The following is a 20,564-nucleotide window of genomic DNA, read 5'->3' on the forward strand; positions in this document are numbered from 1 at the left end:
ATAAAATGAGTGCTTGCGATGTAAAGTCCATGTTCTTCGCAAAGCTCCAGTAGCATGAGACCATTGCTATTCATTTTCCCTATTCCAAAACGTCCTAGAAAGTTCCATGTTTGCCAGTCTGTTCTAACTCTGGCATTAAAATCCCCCAGTAGAATGACTTTATCAGAATTGAGGATTTTTCTAAGTATGGCTCTCAGCTGGGTATAAAACATTGTTTTATCTTCATCACAGCTAGTCAAAGTAGGCACTTATTAAAGTAGCAAACTGCTTACTTTTCAAGTGCAATCGTAGCGTCATTATACATTCATTTATAGGAACAGGGAGCTCTTCCAACTTCTTAAGGATATCAGATCGGGCTGCAAAACCAACACCAGCCTCTCTGCACTCCTCCTTCTGCCTTCCTTTCCAAATAAAGGTGTATCCACCTCCTACTTCCTCAAGCTGACCATCACCTTCTATACGAGTCTCTGAGAGTGCAGCTATATCAATTTTATAACGGTTCAGCTCACGAGCAACAAATGCAGTGCGTCTTTCAGGCCTACAATCACTCTTGTTGTCCAACAGAGTGCGCACATTCCAACATGAAATGTTTAAGTTCCATCCAGATTTTATAAATAAAAGACTCTTTGTTTTTCGAGTGCAGGATGGACATCCGTCAGTCGCGCTAAACTGACCAGATATGGAAAGACAGGCAATTTTTGGTTCACCTTTTCTAGAACCTCCCCGGTCTCCGGGTAAGCAGTGCCCTCTCCAAATGGAGCTGCTCAGACACCCATGCAGCAACCGAATCCTACTGCTGCTTTGGGCAACAAGGAGACGACTTTATATCTAGCATGGGCCACCTACGTGCAGGTCGCTGACTACATGCTTCCAACCCGTCAGGTCTGCATGCTTCACCACCTTTCCATCGCCGCAGGACTTCTGAATAAAATATATATATATATATATATATAAATAAAAATATATACTAAAAATAAGATAAATATATATAGGTAAAAACAAAAAAAAAACGCACATGTCGATCAGAGTTCGGCAATGCCTGTGCTGAGTTTTAGGTCCAATAAGGCTTGCACAACACCTCATAGACCCTCTCCACTTTATTGACATTATCCACAGACAAGCCAGAGCAAAATGTCTGGTGCCAATATAAGTTGCAGGCTCAGGGATGTGGGAGCGCCGTGATCTCTAGCACAAACCAAAGATCCCCAAAATGTCCAATGCCATTCCCCGCATATTTGGTTTTATATCAGAGTGACCTTCTCCTAGAGACATGCTTCAACAAAAGCTGAGGGGCGCCTCACTCCCGGTGGTCTTTCAGCACGCCGGACACCATCCCGGAATTTCTGCGTACCCGTGCTATTGCTAGATAGCCATTGAGCCTGCACTAGGTCCATCCGAGCTTTCAACAGGTCTTGTTTTTAATCCTGCTGGGTTTCTAGCAACCCTCCTCACCAGGGTAGCCTGGTGGGGGTGCCAGTTTAGTTGCTGGCAACCCGACCATGCAACAGGTTGTACTGGATTACATGTTACCAGTAGCACTTATGAGAGCCTGATACGTGACCTGACATATGTTTTTATGAGGAGCTCAAACTTTTGAGAGAAAAGATTACATAACAATTAATAGTCAATGAGGAAACTGAAGTCATAAGAGAGAGAAGGAGAGGGAGATAAAAAAAAGAAACAGATATCAAAAGCAAGAGTATATGATAATAAAAGAGAAGTAAAACAGAGAGTCTGAAGGAAGTAGAAGTGAAGAAGTGAAGGTTATATAAAAACAAAATTTTTTAAATATATATTTGACACACACACACACACACAGTTATGACTATGTGGTTAAGAAGCAACTATATAATTTCAGGTTCAGTCCCACAGTGAGGTAATTGGGTAAGTATCTTCTACTGTAGCCCCAAGCCAACCAAAACCTTGTGAGTAAATGTAAGAGGTAGAAACTAAAAAGTCTGTGGATGGAGGGACAGCTGTGAATGTGAACATTTAATATAGTGCTTTTCATGAAAACTGCTGAGCTATGGATGGTGATGTTTGTTGACATTTCACTGTCAACAAATTGTCCAGTAACTCTGCAGTATGCTATGGGAAAATGGACATAAAATAAATGAACAAACATACATAAAATACATACATTGATATATGCATATAAATGTAGAGGCATGTAATGTGCATACAGAGAAGTGCCAAAAGATCTAAGTAGAAAGAAAAAGTCAAATATCAAGACCAAGAATATGGGCAGAAGTAGCGAAAGTTGATCTTAGGATGCTGAACATCACAAAAAAGGTGATAAAAAACACAACAAATGGTATTACTGTGTTCAAGGGGATCCATCCAACCCATGTAATGGTGGAAAAGCAGACATAATAATCATGTCTATATGTGTGTGTGTATTAATATCAAACAGTGAGAACAAGTGCTTAACATTGCATTGGTGTGTGTATGCGTCCGTGCTTACACACATAGGTGTATGTGTGCATGACACTAAATGATTCACAGAATGAATATATATACAAATTTATGAGTGTACGCATAAACTTACAAATATACAGTCCGATGAATTTCAACAATATGTGTAGAACACGTAAAGTTCCACAATCAGGCACACACCTATATATGCAAGTACAAACTACTAAATATGCATAATACCGGTATGGTTAGTTATATGTGAGTAAGCACATAAAACTCAAACTTAATCCAAAATGGAGATAAACACCAATGTTTCAAGGTACAGATTTGAATAAATGTTGAGAGACATCTCTCCCAACACTACCATTCGTTTCACCCCACAAATAAAGTATATATATATATATATATATATATATATGAGAAGATTTGTTATAGGTATAAGAATATACCATAAACAAGTATAAAAAAATGGAGACAAAATGTTGAAACAGAAATAGATTTGTTATAAAACTGGATTCAATGAATACATACGTATACATAAATATACACACACACTCATACATATATATGTATAGGGAGAATTCACAAAAAAACAAAAGACGAAGACAGGTGGTGTAGAAAACAAACAGATGTATTAGTATAATGCTCAGGAATTGAAAAAGTCTTTAATATTTTGAGCCTACGCTCTTCCACAGAAAGAAATAAGGAGAGAAACAAGCAGAGGAAAAGAAAACAGAGCAGAGAAAAAATGTGTGTAGTAGCTAGCAATCTATATGTGTGTGTGTATGTATGTATGTATGTATGTATATATATATATATATATATATATATATATATATATATATATATATATACACACACACACACACATACACATACCCATATGCATACATGTACACACACGAACTAAGAACAAACACACTATACATTTACATATATACACACATATACATACACATACATATATATTGTATCCTATTTTATTTTTATTTTCATCTAATTTTGCTTCATCTTATTAAACTTTTTTGATGTCCTTCAAAAGATTCTTCACTGAGAATGACAATGCATAAATAAAATTTTTAATTTTATTTTAATTTTTATTCTTAATTTTAATTTTTTATTTTCAATTATAATTATAATCACTATGATTTAAATCTTTTCTTACATTTTTGCATTGTTTTTTTGAAACATATGTATGTATTGAATTCAGTTTTATAAAAAATCTATTTCTGTTTAAACATCTTCTCTCCACTTTTTTATACTTGTTTATGGTATATTCTTATACCTATAACGAATCTCCTCAAATATTATTTTCATATTCTTATTAATGACGAATCGTTTTTAGAAATTACCTTTTTTCTCATTTTGGATCCCCTAAAAAGTTTGAATTGTTCTTTTTGAACTTACCTTTTCTCACATACATACATATATATATATATATCTGAATCACTACTTTCTTCCACCACTTCCTCTTCGACTTGCATGCGACCCCAAACATATAACCAGTTCACTTCCCAACTTCATCCCAATTCGTATTGGAATTTCTATGCTGATAGAACCCACGACAAAGCTCACTTAGCCCGCGAACACTGTCAGTGACCTTATAGCACATAAAGATTGGGTAGTATATGAAGGTTGTAGGTATTGTTTTGTTTATGAATTCTGCCAAATGCAAGCTTTCTTTTCAGGTTCACGACACTGCTTACCCCCATCCCATGGTCACACGGGCCCACTCCTCTGACACCCACTCCTCCCACACTGTCACGATTGGCACGCTGAAAGGTAGGTCTGGTGAGATTGTTGAGATGCTTGAATGGCGACACATAGATCTGTGCTGCATCCAAGAAGTAAGATGGAGAGGAGGTTCTGCGAGGTTCCTCACAGGCAAAGAACACAGGTACAAGATTTTCTGGGCAGGAAACACTGACGGGTCGGGGGCATAGGAATACTTCTAGCAGAGAAATGGGTTGATAAGGTAGTCGAGGTAGTTAGAGTACTTAAGATTAGACTAGTGCTTCATCATAGGCTAGCTACTATCATCTCAGCCTATGCCCCTCAACCGGGGCTACCGGATGGTCTGAAAGACCAATTCTATGACACCCTCTTGCAAACTACCTCGTCGACAAGAGACAGGGACCTTCTCTTTGTGGCTGGTGACTTCAATGGTCATGTCGGACGTCGTGCTGGAGGCTTCCATGGCATACATGGAGGCTATGGCTTCGGTTCCCGCAATGAGGAGGGAACCAGACTGCTGGAGTTCTGTGATGCAACCGATCTTATGGTTTGCAATACCAACTTCAGGAAACCTGCCTGTCACCTAGTCACCTACCGATCCGGCAGATACTCTAGCCAAATCGACTACATCCTCGCCAGAAATAGAGAAAGAGGGAGGCTTATAAATGCCAAAACCCTCCCTGGCGAAGAATGTACACCCCAACACAGATTAGTAGCCAGCGACTTCGAGATCAAGGCAATATGGGTGCCCAGAAGTAGACCGGCTTGGAGGAGAAGGGTATGGAAGCTTAAAGACCCTGCAAATGGACACAGACTTAGAGACAAGTTACTTGAAGCATTTGACGAAATAGAAGGAGATATAGCATCATACAACATGGAAGACAATTGGAGATTTCTGCGGGACAACTTGTTGAGAGCCACCGACCAGATCTGTGGCTGGTGTAAAGTCCCCTCTCGACCCAGAGTAACGTGGTGGTGGAACAAGGAGGTAGACGGGGCTATTAGACAAAAGAAACAGGCTTGGAAGGACTGGAAGAACGGTGGTAGCAGGGAATTGTACCAATCTGCCAGAAGGGAAGCTAGGCGACAGGTTTATTTAGCCAGAGGGGAAGCAGATAAGAAAAGATTTGCCAATGTTCTGCGCCGTAAGGACCAAAGACTCGAGGTATTTCGTGTTGCAAGACAGTGTAGGAGAGAGAATAGTGATGTCGTAGGAGAGAAATGTGTTCGCATGGATGATGGTACACTTGCACTAAATGAGGCTGCAAAGAAAGAGGTCTGGAGATGCCACTACCATAGATTGCTTAATAAAGAGAATGAATAGGAGAAAGAGTGCCTGCCGTATGTCGACCCAACAGAGGGACAAGCTATCCGAGTTGACAGTACCAGGGTAGATAAAGCAACTAAGAATATGAAGACAAGGAAAGCCCCTGGCCCATCAGGAATCACTGCAGAGATGCTCAAAATATCTGGCAGTGTTGGCTACAGCCTAGTCACCTGTATTACGAACCAGGTGATACACAAAGGAGTCATACCCAATGACTGGTGTAGCAGCATCATAGTCAACTGCTACAAAGGTAAAGGTGACGCTTTAGATACAAATAATTACAGAGGCATCAAGCTGTTAGATCAGGTTATGAAAGTTACGGAGAGGGTCATAGCCCAACTAATTAGGGAGCGAATCAATTTAGATGAGATGCAGTTTGGGTTCGTGCCAGGTAAAAGCACCACTGATGCCATATTTCTAGTGAGACAGCTGCAGGAGAAATACCTAGCCAAGGATAAACCTCTGTACCTGGCCTTCGTTGACATGGAGAAAGCCTTTGACAGGGTCCCCCGATCCCTTATCTGGTGGTCAATGAGGAAACTTGGGATAGAAGAATGGTTAGTGAGAGCTGTGCGAGCCATGTACAGAGATGCTGCCAGTAAGGTGAGGGTTGGAAATGAGTACAGTAATGAATTCGGGGTAGGGGTAGGGGTCCACCAAGGTTCCGTCCTCAGCCCCCTCCTATTTATCATAGTCTTCCAGGCAATCACAGAGCAATTCAAGACAGGTTGCCCATGGGAGCTCCTCTATGCTGATGACCTTGCACTAATTGCGGAGTCACTATCAGAACTAGAGGAGAAGTTTCAGGTGTGGAAGCAAGGACTAGAATCGAAGGGCCTTAGAGTCAACCTAGCAAAAACCAAAATCCTAATAAGTAGGAAGGTAGATAAAACACAAACCCCTTCAGGTAGATGGCCCTGCTCAGTATGTAGAAAAGGAGTAGGTAGTAACTCTATAAGATGTACCCGGTGCAAGCTATGGACACATAAGAGGTGCAGCAATATCAAAGGCAGATTAACTACGAAGTTAGTTTTTGTATGTGGCAGATGTTCAGGTGCAATAAACACTGTAAACAAACAGGAAACAACTTCTATCTCATTCCAGGGAGAAAAACTAGAGGTAGTCGATAGCTTCCGCTATCTGGGTGACCAAGTTAGTATGGGGGGGGGGGGGGGTGCGCTGAAAATGTAGCTGCTAGAATAAGAATAGCCTGGGCAAAGTTTAGAGAGCTCTTACCCCTGCTGGCAACAAAGGGACTCTCACTCAGAGTAAAAAGCAGACTGTATGACGCATGTGTACGAACAGCCATGCTATATGGCAGTGAAACATGGGCTGTGACTGCTGAGGACATGCGTAAGCTCGCAAGGAATGAAGCTAGTATGCTCCGCTGGATGTGTAATGTCAGTGTGCATACCCGTCAGAGTGTAAGTATCTTGGGAGAAAAGCTGAACATAAGAAGCATCAGTTGTGGTGTGCAAGAGAGACGATTGCGCTGGTATGGACATGTGGTGAGAATGGATGAGGATAGCTGCGTGAAAAAGTGCCACACCCTAACAGTTGAGGGAACCCGTGGAAGAGGTAGGCCCAGGAAGACCTGGGCTGAGGTGGTGAGGCAAGACCTTCGAACATTGGGCCTCACCGAGGCAATGACTACTGACCGAGACCATTGGAAATGTGCTGTGCGTGAGAAGACCCAACAAGCCAAGTGAGATCGTTGCCAGTGCCCCTGGACTGGCTCTTGTGCGGGTGGCACATGGGATACACCATTTTGAGCGTAGCCATTGCCAGTACTGCCTGACTGGCCTTCATAGGATTTTCGAGCGAGATCATTGCCAGTGCCCCTGGACTGGCTCTTCTGCGGGTGGCACATAAAAGACACCATTTTGAGTGTGGCCGTTGCCAGTACCGCCTGACTGGCCCTCGTGCGGGTGACACGTAAACGCACCCACTACACTCTCTGAGTGGTTGGCGTTAGGAAGGGCATCCAGCTGTAGAAACTCTGCCAAATTAGATTGGAGCCTGGTGTTGCCATCTGGTTTCACCAGTCCTCAGTCAAATTGTCCAACCCATGCTAGCATGGAAAGCGGACGTTAAACGATGATGATGATATATATATATCTTCACACCCCAGAATTCTCCCTCCAACACCCCCTCCCCACACTGTATGTATGTATGCATATCATTATTCAGTTTATTTCAAGACTTCTTGGCAATAGAGAAAGAACTGGTTTCTAACTTAGATCCAAGGCTCCTTCATTGGAATTTCAACATCAACAACAGAGTATTTTTGTATGTATGTATTTATGTATCTTTACGTGCATGTATGTATGTACAGAATCATGTCCTACATGGGCATTTAGGCCACCCAGAAATACAAGTTATCATTCTTATTAACAGTTCTCAGATCATTATAAAAGCTTAATGGTAAAGCACTTGACACGTAATCACAGGGATGTGAGTTTGAGTCTCATGGCTGGCCGGTAACGTATTTTTCTGCAATGTATGGATAATTTATCCTGTTCACGCTATTTTACTAGCATTACCACGCGTTTGAGAATAAAAATATTTATTTCTGTATCTTTCAATACATCTCAACGCTTCTAAAACAGACTTTGTTTGTTTACTTTCATCGTAAATTGTATTATAAAAGCTGTTTATTTCATCCAAGGGGACTGACTAGTGTTGGCACATAAACACTAATCACTGTCATGAGTTGTTTTGAGTTAAGTTGCAACTGTAGCATCATTAAGGGTTCAGAGAAACTATGTGTAAGCTCTATCAAATGCTGCACCAAGTTTCTTTTTAACAGCAAGACCAACACCAGCTTCTGATGTAGATTGACTGACCTCCCCTAGTAAAATAAGATGTTGGCAGACACTGGTTCTTTTACTTGGTTGTCATTAGAAAGCCATGTTTCTGAGAGTGCAACTATATCAAGATTATATCAAGACAACTGGATCTTTTCCGTTTGGCTTTCATTTTTCAATTCCTTTAATTTTGTTCCAACTGATTTCAAATTTGGTGTGTTGATGTAGTTCTGTATGTGAATTATTGAAATGAAATTCAATTTTGCCATAAATTAATAAAAAGTTAAAGTTTGCAAATTTTGGGTAATTTTAGCCAATTGGAAGCCACAGACACATTGGTGCCTGTTCCCATAGTAACAAGTAAAGTTGTTGTTTGCTTAACATTATAACCACTGCAAGTCAATATTCTGAACTTTTGTTTTTGAACTTGCTCTACAAAAAATGTATTGTTTTTTCAAATTTGGTATATTGATGTAATTTAACCCAAACTTTAAATTTTAATTCTAACCCTAAGCCCTAACTCTAACCCTAAGCCCTAACTCTAACCCTAAGCCCTAACTCTAACCCTAAACCCAACCCTAGTGTATCTCAAACTTTCGTTTTTGAATTTTCACTATCAACTGTTTACAGTAGGATAATGTAGTTTTTTTTTTTTTGTAATTTAACCTACAGTTTGTTTTCTTGTAAGTTTTTGTAAAAAAAAACTGAGAATTTCTCAGTTTTATATTTTCTGTTCTGCTTCACATGACTTTATTCATTTAAATTTATTAAGACTTCAAAACTGCTCACAACTTTCATCATCATAATATATTGCTTTCATTTTGTTTAATAAAAGTTATCACACAGAAAATGCCTATTTCTAAATCTTATTTCCCAATTGGTTAAATATACTCAAACTTCAAACCTTTTTAACATTTTTCTAAAATTTTTCTGGAACAAGCGAATAACAACATCAGATTCAGCATGAAAAATTACATCAATATACCAAATTTAAAAATTTTCACTTAATTTTAAAATTTCAAAAAGTGAAAGCCAAACAGAAAAGATCCAGACAATTTCCTACATCTAAAAGCAGTATGGCACTCTCCTTACCAAGCAGGCTTGATAAGTTGCCAGTTTAGGCACCAACTGTCAGATCACGTGATAGGTTGTACTGGGTTACATGTTACCAGTAGTAGTAAGAGTGACCTGAAACAATGTGGCTTTCGCCAGATTAAAGTACAACTGATACAATTTTTACAGCTTGACAGGTTCAAAAGAAGTGCAGAGAACAACTTGATCTGTGCCAGTGTTTCATCAATTTTACCAAGATTTTTGACATTGCACAAAGTCCAACTCTTTGGCATGTTTGGAAAAGTTCACAGGGTTTATTCAATCTCCCTATGATAACATGAAAGCATGGATCTGTCTATGATGAACTACTAAAACCTATCTCAGATGAATCTGGTGTCAAACAGAGTGAAATTCTGGTTCCTACATTTTTCACCATCTTCTTTGTTATTGTTACCTTGCAAGCTTTTGTGCATAGTGATGCTACTTTGTGGATAGTGATCTGTTTCTGTAGAACAGGAAAATTTGAAACATGTGTTGTTTTACTGCAGTAACAAATATTTCATGGTTCTCATTTGTGATCTCTGCATTTCTTTGATGCTGATGACTATCTTAGGAAGACCTGCAGCACTTGATGAACTTTCAGCCATGTGTGATGAGTTTGATTTATGATCAGTCTTAAGAAGACTGTAAACATGCTACAACCAGCACCAAGCAATTCATATGTCCCACCATCAATATATGTCAAGAGCAAAAAGTCAAAAGTCATGGATATGTTTGTCTAACTTGGTAGCACACAAGCTACATTTAATACACTTGACAAGGAGCCAGTTATAGACTTTCTAAGGCGTATGATGCCTTTGACTTTCAAAGGCCTGTGATACCTTATATCAAGGCTCTGGTCACAATTGGACAACAAAGCAGCATTGAAAGTTGAGGCATATCAAACATGTCTTAACAGTGCTGCTGTATGGAAGAGAGACCAGCACAACCAACCTCAAGAATACTCAATGTCTCGAGTGATTCCACCAGTGATGCTTTCATAATATTCTGTCAGTGATTTCATGCACTTGATATGAAAGTATTGCACTGGGCAAAAATGATAGGCATCGAGTCCATGATTATGAAACACCAACTGAGACAGTCTAGTCATCTTGTCTGTTTGAAGGACACCCACATGTACCAGATAGGGAGTTGTGGAAAAATCTGATTGCTACTGTTATTAAAGAATTTGAGAAGAACAATGTTGTGTACACTGAATGGAAATGTGCTGGTGAATAATATATGGAGGACATGAACCCTCTCCCTGAGAAGGGTGCAAAAGAATCTTTTTCCATGTGACCAGTGTAGTCATGTCTGCTTCTCAAAGGCAAGCCTACTCAGCCACAAGCATAAGCATGTTCTCTCATGCACCTTGTGCAGCAGAGGGTGTGTAGATTGGCCAGTGGACTCACTTGATATTGCAAGTCCCAACATCTAGATGGTTGGGCTACTGCTAGGTGGAGGTGCTGACTTGTGGTCGGTGTAGAATGACTTACTCTTTTACTTGTTTCAGTCATTTGACTGCGGCCATGCTTGAGCACCGCCTTTAGTCGAGCAAATCGATCCCAGGACTTATTCTTTGTAAGCCTAGTACTTAATCTATCGGTCTCTTTTGCTGAACCGCTAAGTTACGGGGACGTAAACACACCACCATCGGTTGTCAAGCGATGTTGGGGGGACAAACACAGACACACAAACATACACGCACACATACATATATATATATACATATATACAACAGGCTTCTTTCAGTTTCTGTCTACCAAATCCACTCACAAGGCTTTGGTTGGCCAGAGGCTATAGTAGAAGACACTTGCCCAAGGTGCCAAGCAGTGGGACTGAACCCGGAACCATGTGGCTGGTAAGCAAGCTACGTGGGTTTCTTGCAGGCCTTAAGAGCCATATGAGACATCATCAATGATGGGGAAACCAAATAGGAGTTGTTCGTGTGTGTGTCTGTGCCTATCTGTCTGTCTCTATTATGTAGGGTTTCAACTATCAATCAACTAGAGTCAATAAAATATCAAGGAAATATTCAGATCATTAACTGCAGCTCCTAATAATTATTGTCATATTTATCTTACAACTGGTGAACACTTGTTAAAGCTTCCCAATGGACCAATAATTGGCAACAAGGAAGTATCTGTGACTTAGTGAAAAATATATAGTGCAATGGATTTCTTTCAAAGAACATTAATTTTTCAGTTTTCTTACTGATATTTACATCCTTCACCAATATACATTGATCAAAGTTACACACACATATGAATGTATGTGATTACAGACATGCAAGTGTGTGTGTGTGTGTGTGTGTGTATATATACACATCTGTAAATACAGAACAATGAAATGAGTGCTCAACACTACATTGGTGGATATATAATTCACAAATAAAGAAAAAAAATATATATATATATGTATATATATATATACACACACGTATATACACTGCATGTATATCAGTTACATAATATATACACTGCGTCCCTGTGTTGAAAGAAGCAACTAAACTGGTGACAGGAAGGGCATCCAAGCATAAAACTCTGCCTTAGAAAACCCATCCAATCCATACCAGCATAAAAAAGTGGACATATGATGATGACATAATTCTTATATTCATGTTAGAAATCATTAACATTGGTGGAATACCAAATAAAATATAATGTTTTGTTACATTCTGACTTTCAGTCCTGTCAAGATCAATAATGACTTTCGTCCTTATAAAGTCAATAAAATATAACCCATTCCACTGATATACAGCTATTTATCTAATCATATGTTCCTTATCACAAAAGTTTCTGGTCTTGTGCCTATAGAAAATTCAGAATGGATTGCTGTGAAATTTACATTTATTAGTCCAATGTTTGAAAGAAGTAAGACTGGAGTCAATTTTATTAACTTCTCTTATAAATTTGTGTTCAAGTTAAAAGTTAGCTAAATTACTATTATTTCATGATCTCTATACCTGATAATGTTGCACTGGGTGACCTTTAAGAATTACCTAGAAAATGCATATGTATGTCCAGTAGGTGAGAAGAAAAAGAGATAGAAAGATGAAAAATGGCATCTAATTACCTTTTGTTGCAGAAGAAATGCTACTGGAGACATTATAGTGGACTTGGTAGAGGAAGATGTTCTTAACAAACTCTGTAACAAATGCTTGCAGACTTGATGAACTAAAAATAAGAAGGTACATGTACACATACAAATAGGCACAGTACAACTTTGTTTATAATACACATACAAATAATTCCATGTCATTTTAACAATTTTCTCTGTTGACAGGAGGGTTGGACGGGTAAACGTGTTGAACTTGTCAGGCCCAACTACTTGTGTTCTTCTCATACCACTTTTTCCCATGCTACTACTTTCTTCCTAAGCCATATATTACAAGCCCAGATCTGCACAGTCAACATGAAGTGTTGTTAAGGCACAGTTGTGTTATTTCATATGTAAAACCAAACATCCTCTCACCTGACCAAACTATCACTCTTTCATATGTGTATTATATTTAGAACATCACATTTTCAGCCATACCACAACAATTGTCTCTCCAGCTCATACCCAACTTCTCTCTTTTTACTTGTGCACTTGTGTTCTTTTACAAATTAACATTAAACCTTTAACAAATCATACTCTTGCAAAGAAACAAACTCTGTTGCCAATAGTTCTGCTTGTTTAAATATTACAGTTAAGGTCAACAACAGAGGTAAACACCTTCCTTACTTTAGATCAGGGGTCGCCAAAGGGGATCCGAGAGACTCTCTAGGGGTCGATGAGCAATTACAGGGGGTTGATGATAGCCAAGGGGTTGAATGGGGATCAGCATGCGAAAGACTATCTCACCCAGATGAACTGCTTGAAATACTTAGTCAGCGCCACAAAACATGGGAAAACATGATAAATTTTTACTGCAGCGAGTAGTCTGCTTTTGATAACGTTTGAGGCGTGATGTTATATTCAGTATAATAATGGAAGATTGAGAGTTGTGATTGAGGGGTTGTAGACTGTCAAGTGTTTACTTATAGAAATTGCCTGAACTGGGAGGAATGAGGTGATTTGAGATTAAAACTGACTGACCTTCAGCCTGATATTAATGTCTTGACTCAGGATCACCATGCTCATACCTCACATTCATGTTGTCAAGTTCAATAAAAGATATTCCAGCAATATAATGCATTTTTCACATTTTCTAACCGTGAAAACAATTTCATAAAAATTGAAAGTTTAATACTGTGTACTCCTGCATGTAGTTTTAAATGTAAAAAGTGAGTCATCTTCAATAGAATTTCTTAATTTGTCGTACATGTATATTTTAGCTAACATTTTAATTGCCAGTATCAGTACCCGGCATGCATGTAAGATATGGTAGGGTAGGGTATTAAGGTATTTTAAACGAGGAGCGTGATCAATGCAGGAGAAGTGGCTAAGGGGGTTGATGCAGAAGAAGTGGCTAAAGGGGGTCAATGTAGAAGGAGAAGTGGCTAAAGGGGGAGGGGTCAATGCGGAAGGAGAAGTGGTTAAAGGGGATTGATGGTTGAAAAAGTTTGGCGACCCCTGCTTTAGATGCTATACTATCACAACAGTCACCACCAGCACTAATGAGGTTGCCTAGATAGAACCATTAACTACATCAAGAGAACACTCAGCTGATTCATGAACTTCATTTCATGTATATCTTTAATGTTAATTACTTCTGTGCATCTATCACATTTAAAGTTCTAGTTCTCTAATACTCTGACAAAAACTGCATTGCACTTTTATGGATCCACTCCCCAAATACATATGTGTAAATGTTGTGAAAGTATGGAAGCCAGGGTATGGATGAAGTGAAAACTCAAGGTACTATTACCTCTGTAGGTAACAAAAGACCATCTCTCTGAATAAATGGCAGGCTACATGACAGTTGTGTATAAATATGATTTTGCAGAGTGCTGAGTAATGAATGCTTAATGTGGAGGAATACAAAGTAATGATGTGAACATATTTCACTGAATGTATAATGTCAGTGCACATGCCAATGAAGCATAAATGAGCTGTGAGAAAAACTGGGCAGCAGGTAACTGCTACAGTTTGAAAGGCATCCTTCTTGTGCATCACATGTCTATATGGACATGTGATGCACAAGAAAGATGATTGTGGGATGGAAAAAAATCAAATAATGAGTAAAATAAGCTTGTGGAAGTGATACACTGAAGAAGATGCGGCTGGAGGTAGTGAGAGCTGATCACATGACAGTTAGTCTCACAAAGTAAAAGATAAAGAACCCCACTATGTATAGAGACACTGCATTGAAATGGACTGTCTAACCTATACTAGTATTGACAAGCAGAAATAAAATAATCCTTTCTATAATAGGTACCAAGCCCAAAAGTTTAGAGGCAGGGGCTAGTCAATTACATTTAGTCTGGCATGCTAATCATTCTGCCAGTGATGGTTATAGAATGAATACAGAATGTAGTATCATTATATGTGAATAGATATATCACAGTATGTAGAACTATGTAGGCCTGTATAAGTTTACCCTATAAATTTAAATTCCTTTTTTAGTATAAACTCATAATTCCAAATACAAAGATATAAAAAGGAAAAAAGTACTAATATATAAGCATAATTGTAGGCTTCATAAGTAGAGTAGCATGAATGAATACATATTCCTGAGAATGAAAAGAGCATATGCTTGGATAAATATATGTATGTATATACACATGTATGTACATTAGTGTTGAATAAACGTATATTTATATATATGCGACAAAGTGGCTGATGCCAGTGGCACATGAAAAGCACCTTTTGCATGTTAGGCCTCACAGAGGCAATGATGAATGACCAAGACCTTTGGCATTATGCCATGCTTGAGAAGAAACCATCAAGCCAAATAAAATTGCAGCAAAGGCAGATACTGGTGTCACACAAATGGCACCCGTGCCAGTGGCATGGAAAAGCACTCTTGGAGTGGTTGGCGTTAGGAAGGACATCCAGCCATAGAAACCATGCCAAATCAGACTGGAGTCTGGTACAGCCTACTAGCTTGTCAGCCCTAGTCAAACCATGCAAGCCATGCCAGAATGGACAACAGATGTTAAATAATGATGATGATGATGAAAGTAAATTTGATAGTTTAATAGCTCTCTTAATGTCCTGAAAAGCAACAGGTTAAAGAATGTGGTAGTGATACTATATATCTAAAATGAAGTCAGTAAGGTGATAATTTTTGGTATCCTGCTGAGTTAAGGAGATGGGCATAGGTCACTGGTTTTCAAACAGACATGAGACAAATAATTGTTAAAGGTTACCCTTCTATGACATGCTTATCTTCAAATTTCTTTTTTTTATTTTCCTAAAATTCCAGACAAGTCTGTGGTTAAGGATCAAATTATTCTTTATTTCTCATAACTTGTTTTTGTTGCATTTCTCTTATTTGTGTCTCTTTGTATTTTCTTGTTCCTTTTTGTCAGAGGAATCATCATCATCATCATTGTTTAACATCCACTTTCCATGTTGGCATGGGTTGGACGGTTTGACTGAGGACTGGTGAGCCAGAGGCTGCACCAGGCTCAATCTGATCTGGCAAAGTTTCTACAGCTGGACGCCCTTCCTAACACCAACCACTCCGAGACTGTAGTGAGTGCTTTTATGTGCCACTGGTATGAGGGCCAGTCAGGCAGTTCTGGCAACAACCACGCTCAAATGGTGTTTTTTACGTGCTACCTGCGCAGGAGCTAGTCCAGTGGCACTGGCAATAACCACACTCAAATGTTGTTTTTCACATGCCGGTAAGGCGACGCTAGCAACAATGACGCTTGAATGGTGCTTTTCGCATGTCAGCAGCATGGGAGCCAATCCGAGGCCCTGGCAACGATCACGCTCGGATGTGCTTTTAATGTTCCACTGGCACAAGTGCCAATCAGGAGGTACTGTCATCGGCCACATCAGCGATTTTGATTTTGATTTTACTTGCCTCAATAGGTCTTCGCAAGCAAAGTTTATTGTCTAATGCGAGGGTTTTCAAACTTTTTGAATTGCGGACCACTTTATAAATGCTTATGAAATTTATACATAAATATTTGCTTAAAATAACATATATTTTTACATTTATTTATCTAACAGTATTTAACAAATAGGTTTATTGTCAATTATACACACAGGATTTTTTTAATACATACTTAGTGAGAAGGATGTGCTTGCTTGGCTTTGCACAAACTGTCAATTCTTGGAGATACTAATGACAAACATACACGTAAGTCACTTTCTGAAGCAAGTCTGGATCTGTATTTGTTTTTTAGATTGGTCAGTGCCGAAAATCCTGCTTCACATAAATATGTTGTTGCAAACGGTAGCAAAATCTTAATTGCCTTTCGTGATAACAATGGATACTGGGAGGCTACAGTAAGCCAGAATTTCGAAAGTGGTTGCTGCATAAAACTGATTTTTAAAGTTTTGTCGCATGAAATTTCAGCCAGTTCTTCCAGTTCATTTCCTGTGAGCATGTCATCAGCTATTTCAACATTAAACGGATTTCTGATCCAGTCAAAATTTTCAATACTATCTGGAACATCTTTCGAGAAATATTTGTCAAAATGCTCACATACTGATATTAAATGTCGTTTAATATTTACAATTACCAAATCAACATTAACCGAGATATTCGTCCAGTGTAGGGAACATATCTAAAGTTTTCTTACTAACTTTTGTAGTCCATATATTCAGTTTTTTGTTGAAGGCTTCTATTTTGTCATGACTAAATAAAATATTTGAATTTCTTCCTTGTAGAGATAAATTCAGTTCATTAAGTTTGTTGAATATATCTGCCAGGTAAGCAACTTTGCAAAGCCAAATTTTATCAGCCATTATCGAAGCCAGTTCAGCATTATAATCACACAAAAACATCAACAGTTCTTCTCTAAGTTCAAATAAACGCTGAATTGTTTTACCTTGTGAAAGCCATCTTACCTCTGTATGAAGCAACAGACTTGAATGTTCAGCCAACCATCTCACCACAGAGTATTGCAAAGAAACAACTATACAGTGGTCTTGTTTTAATGAAATTTATCACTTTAATACAACATGACAAGACTTCGGACAAAGAAGCATTCATTTTTTTGGCAACCAGAACTTCTCAATGAATCATGCAATGTGTTGCAGTGATGTTAGGTGCTACTTTCTTAATATATCCCACAACACCTGAGTGAATACCGGTCATTGATGCCGCCCTATCTGTACATATACCAATACACTGGCTCCATAACAAGCCTGATTGAAAAAGAAAAGAGTCCAATACTTTGAAAACTTCCTCCAGAGTTGTTCTAGTGGGCATAGGATAGCAAAATAGAAAATCTTCAAGCATTTCACTTGAACAATATTGCACATACACCATAAGTTGAGATTCACTGGTAATGTCTGTGCTTTCATCAAGTTGTAATGCAAAAAAGCTTATTTTCACTCTGTCACTTAACTGAGATTTTATATCTTTTGACATATCTTCTATTCTTCGTGCAATTGTGTTGTCTGACAGTGGCACAGCTTTCAATTTTGCAGCACATTTTCCATCCAAAATTGCCTCACACATTGCACAGGGCAATACAAGTTCTTCAGCAATATTATGAGCCTTCTTAGCACGAGCCACTCTCAGTATCACTAAATAAGATGCCCGTAGTAGTTTATAATTTGATGTTATTGACATTTTAAAAGTTGTTGTCTCTTTTAAATATGCTTCCTTTTTTCTTTCAAAAAAATCTTTTGGTTTTGTAGCAAATTGAGGGTGTAGTGTTGTTAAATGTCGCTGCAATTTAGCTGGTTTCAAGGCTTCATTCAACAACAGCTTATGACAAAGTAAACACTGTGGTCTGTTAGCATTAGACACACTTTCAATGAATCCAAATCGAATATACTCCACGTCGTATTTTCTTAATTTATTTTTCTGAACAATCTCTTCTGTCTCTGTATCAGATTCTGAGTTGATTTCATCATGAGCTTTCCGTTTCAAAAATTTATCCATGGGTAACGCTTGCACCCTGAAAATTTGAACGTGAAGCTCTTGCATGTGTAAAATAATTTTCATATAAATAACGTTGACGTATAATGGGCGATAATGTAGGTTTTATGCCATTTAGGAACATTAATAAATAAAAATCAGATATTCAGACACTGAAAATTTATAATTTGAACTTCACTGGATGTGTAAATTAACAAAGTGTATTTAACAATTATGTGACAGTACCTGTGTGCTTCTTTGGATCTGACTAAACAGTCATAACTCAGCAAATACTTTAATGCAAAGAAACATAAATTCCCACTTTTCTTGTCATGAACCATAATTAATGTGAATGGAATTCCTGACACGCGATCAATGCTCAAGTGACAACTTAATTGTTTTAATCGATGGGACTTTTAGGATATATTACAAAATTATTTACCTGTTATTTCATGCACTTACATTTACAAAATATAAGAAAAAAGATTTCGATTAAAAAACATATATAAAATCAAATTGCCCATAAAAAGTATTTGCTGTCCACGGACGCCGTCTTGTTCTTGCGGACCACAGTTTGAAAACCCCTGGTCTAATGAATGAGGAGTATTCATAAGTGGGCTGGTTACACCCACTGACAGCTTGTCGGGTCCTCTCAAGCACAGCATATCTCCAAAGGTCTCGGTCACTAGTCATTGCCTCGGTAAGGTCCAATGTTCGAAGGTTGTGCTTCACGACCTCATCCCAGGTTTTACTAGGTCTACCTCTTCCACAGGTTCCCTCAACTACTAGGATGCAACACTTTTTCACACTGCTGTCCTCATTCATTCGCAACACATGACCATACCAGCGCAGTCGTCTCTCTTGCACATGCATCTGATGCTTCTTAACCCATTACTTCCCATAATTCTATTAACTGGAAATTTTTTTATGAAACTTTGATTTCTAGCATAAAACAGCCTTAGAAACACACTGGAATGATCAAAATAACATTTTAAATAGAAATAAGCGAGATATTGGGTGAAAAATTAGCAAACCTCATTTGAATATCAGAGAAATATACCTAGTAGATATAGCAAAAAGGTTAGATATGTGTATATATTGACACATAATTACGAAATTTGTAATTTTTAAGTGATCTCATATGAGATCATTGGTAGGTAATGGGTTAAATCCAACTTTTCTCTCAGGGCGCTTACACTCTGTCATGGATGCACACTGACATTACACATCCAGCGGAGCATACTGGCTTCATTCCTTGCAAGCTTACGCATGTCCTCAGTAGTCACGGCCCATGTTTCACTACCATGTAGCATGGCTGTTCATATACATGCATCATACAGTTTACCTTTTACTCTGAGCGAGAGGCCCTTTGTCATCAGCAGAGGTAGGAGCTCTCTGAATTTTGCTTAGGCTATTGTTGTTCTAGTAGCTACACTTTCAGAGCAACCACCCCAATTACTGACGGAAGCTATCAATTACTTCTAGTTTTTCCCCCTGGAATGTGACAGAAGCTGCTCTCTGCACATTTTCAGTATTTATAGCACCTGAGCATTTGCTACATACAAAAACTATCTTCCCAGTTAGCCTCCCTTTGATATTGCTGCACCTCTTATGTGTCCATAGCTTACACTGGGTACACCTTATGGAGTTTCTACCTACGCCTTTTCTACAGATTGAGCAGGGCCATCTACCTGAAGGGATTTAAAAACAGTATTTCAGTATAGGTATAAATGTTGAGAAACTAAAGATGATATGACAGTGCTTTGACTCAGGTCATCCCAGGACGTGCATGTATACAGCATATATATATAACATTCAACAATTAACAGCTGATAATGATGCATTGAAAGAATTGCAATGATTTGTAATAAAGCCTGTTCAATCCATCTTCTCAAATTAAAATTTTTTTGTTTATACTCTACAATATTTCAGATTTCCACATATATATCCAGTGACAGAAGTCCTACTGTGTAATAACATTGGTAGCCAATACCAGTATACATTATTACACTACTGAAAACAGATTATACACCTGTTACAAAGAAGTATATGCTTTTGGATTAAACTACTGAACAACTTAAGATGTTTCGTCAATGTTTAAATCCAGATTCAATTTCCCCTTAATTTGTCAAACTGTGGTTTTCAATCAGGAGTTAGAATATTAAAATATCTACTCAAATCTTCATGATAAGCATGTTTAGAGGTAAAACAATGA

At 38.4% G+C, this 20,564-nt stretch overlaps 2 protein-coding genes across 5 annotated transcripts in view; both read right to left on the bottom strand.

Annotated features, from left to right (window-relative positions):
- The window catches only part of LOC106879926 (exocyst complex component 4), a 321,255-nt gene that overhangs the window by 150,173 nt on the left and 150,518 nt on the right, over positions 1–20,564 (bottom strand). For all 4 annotated transcript variants that reach the window (XR_016244259.1, XR_016244258.1, XM_089362568.1 and 1 more), the window contains exon 17: positions 12,451–12,551. Coding sequence is in view for 2 of the 4 variants with exons in the window: in XM_089362568.1 (XP_089218694.1) it covers positions 12,451–12,551 (101 nt within the window). In the remaining 2 variants the exon portion in view is untranslated. The remainder of the gene's footprint in view (positions 1–12,450; positions 12,552–20,564) is intronic.
- The window catches only part of LOC149132650 (zinc finger MYM-type protein 6-like), a 35,283-nt gene continuing 31,169 nt past the window's right edge, over positions 16,451–20,564 (bottom strand). The window contains exon 2 of the mRNA XM_089362569.1: positions 16,451–18,389. Within this exon, the coding sequence (XP_089218695.1) occupies positions 17,495–18,389 (895 nt within the window). The 3' untranslated portion in view covers positions 16,451–17,494. The remainder of the gene's footprint in view (positions 18,390–20,564) is intronic.

Source organism: Octopus bimaculoides, chromosome 14 (assembly GCF_046866305.1).
Source record: "Octopus bimaculoides isolate indiv1 chromosome 14, ASM4686630v1, whole genome shotgun sequence".
Lineage (NCBI taxonomy): Eukaryota > Metazoa > Mollusca > Cephalopoda > Octopoda > Octopodidae > Octopus > Octopus bimaculoides.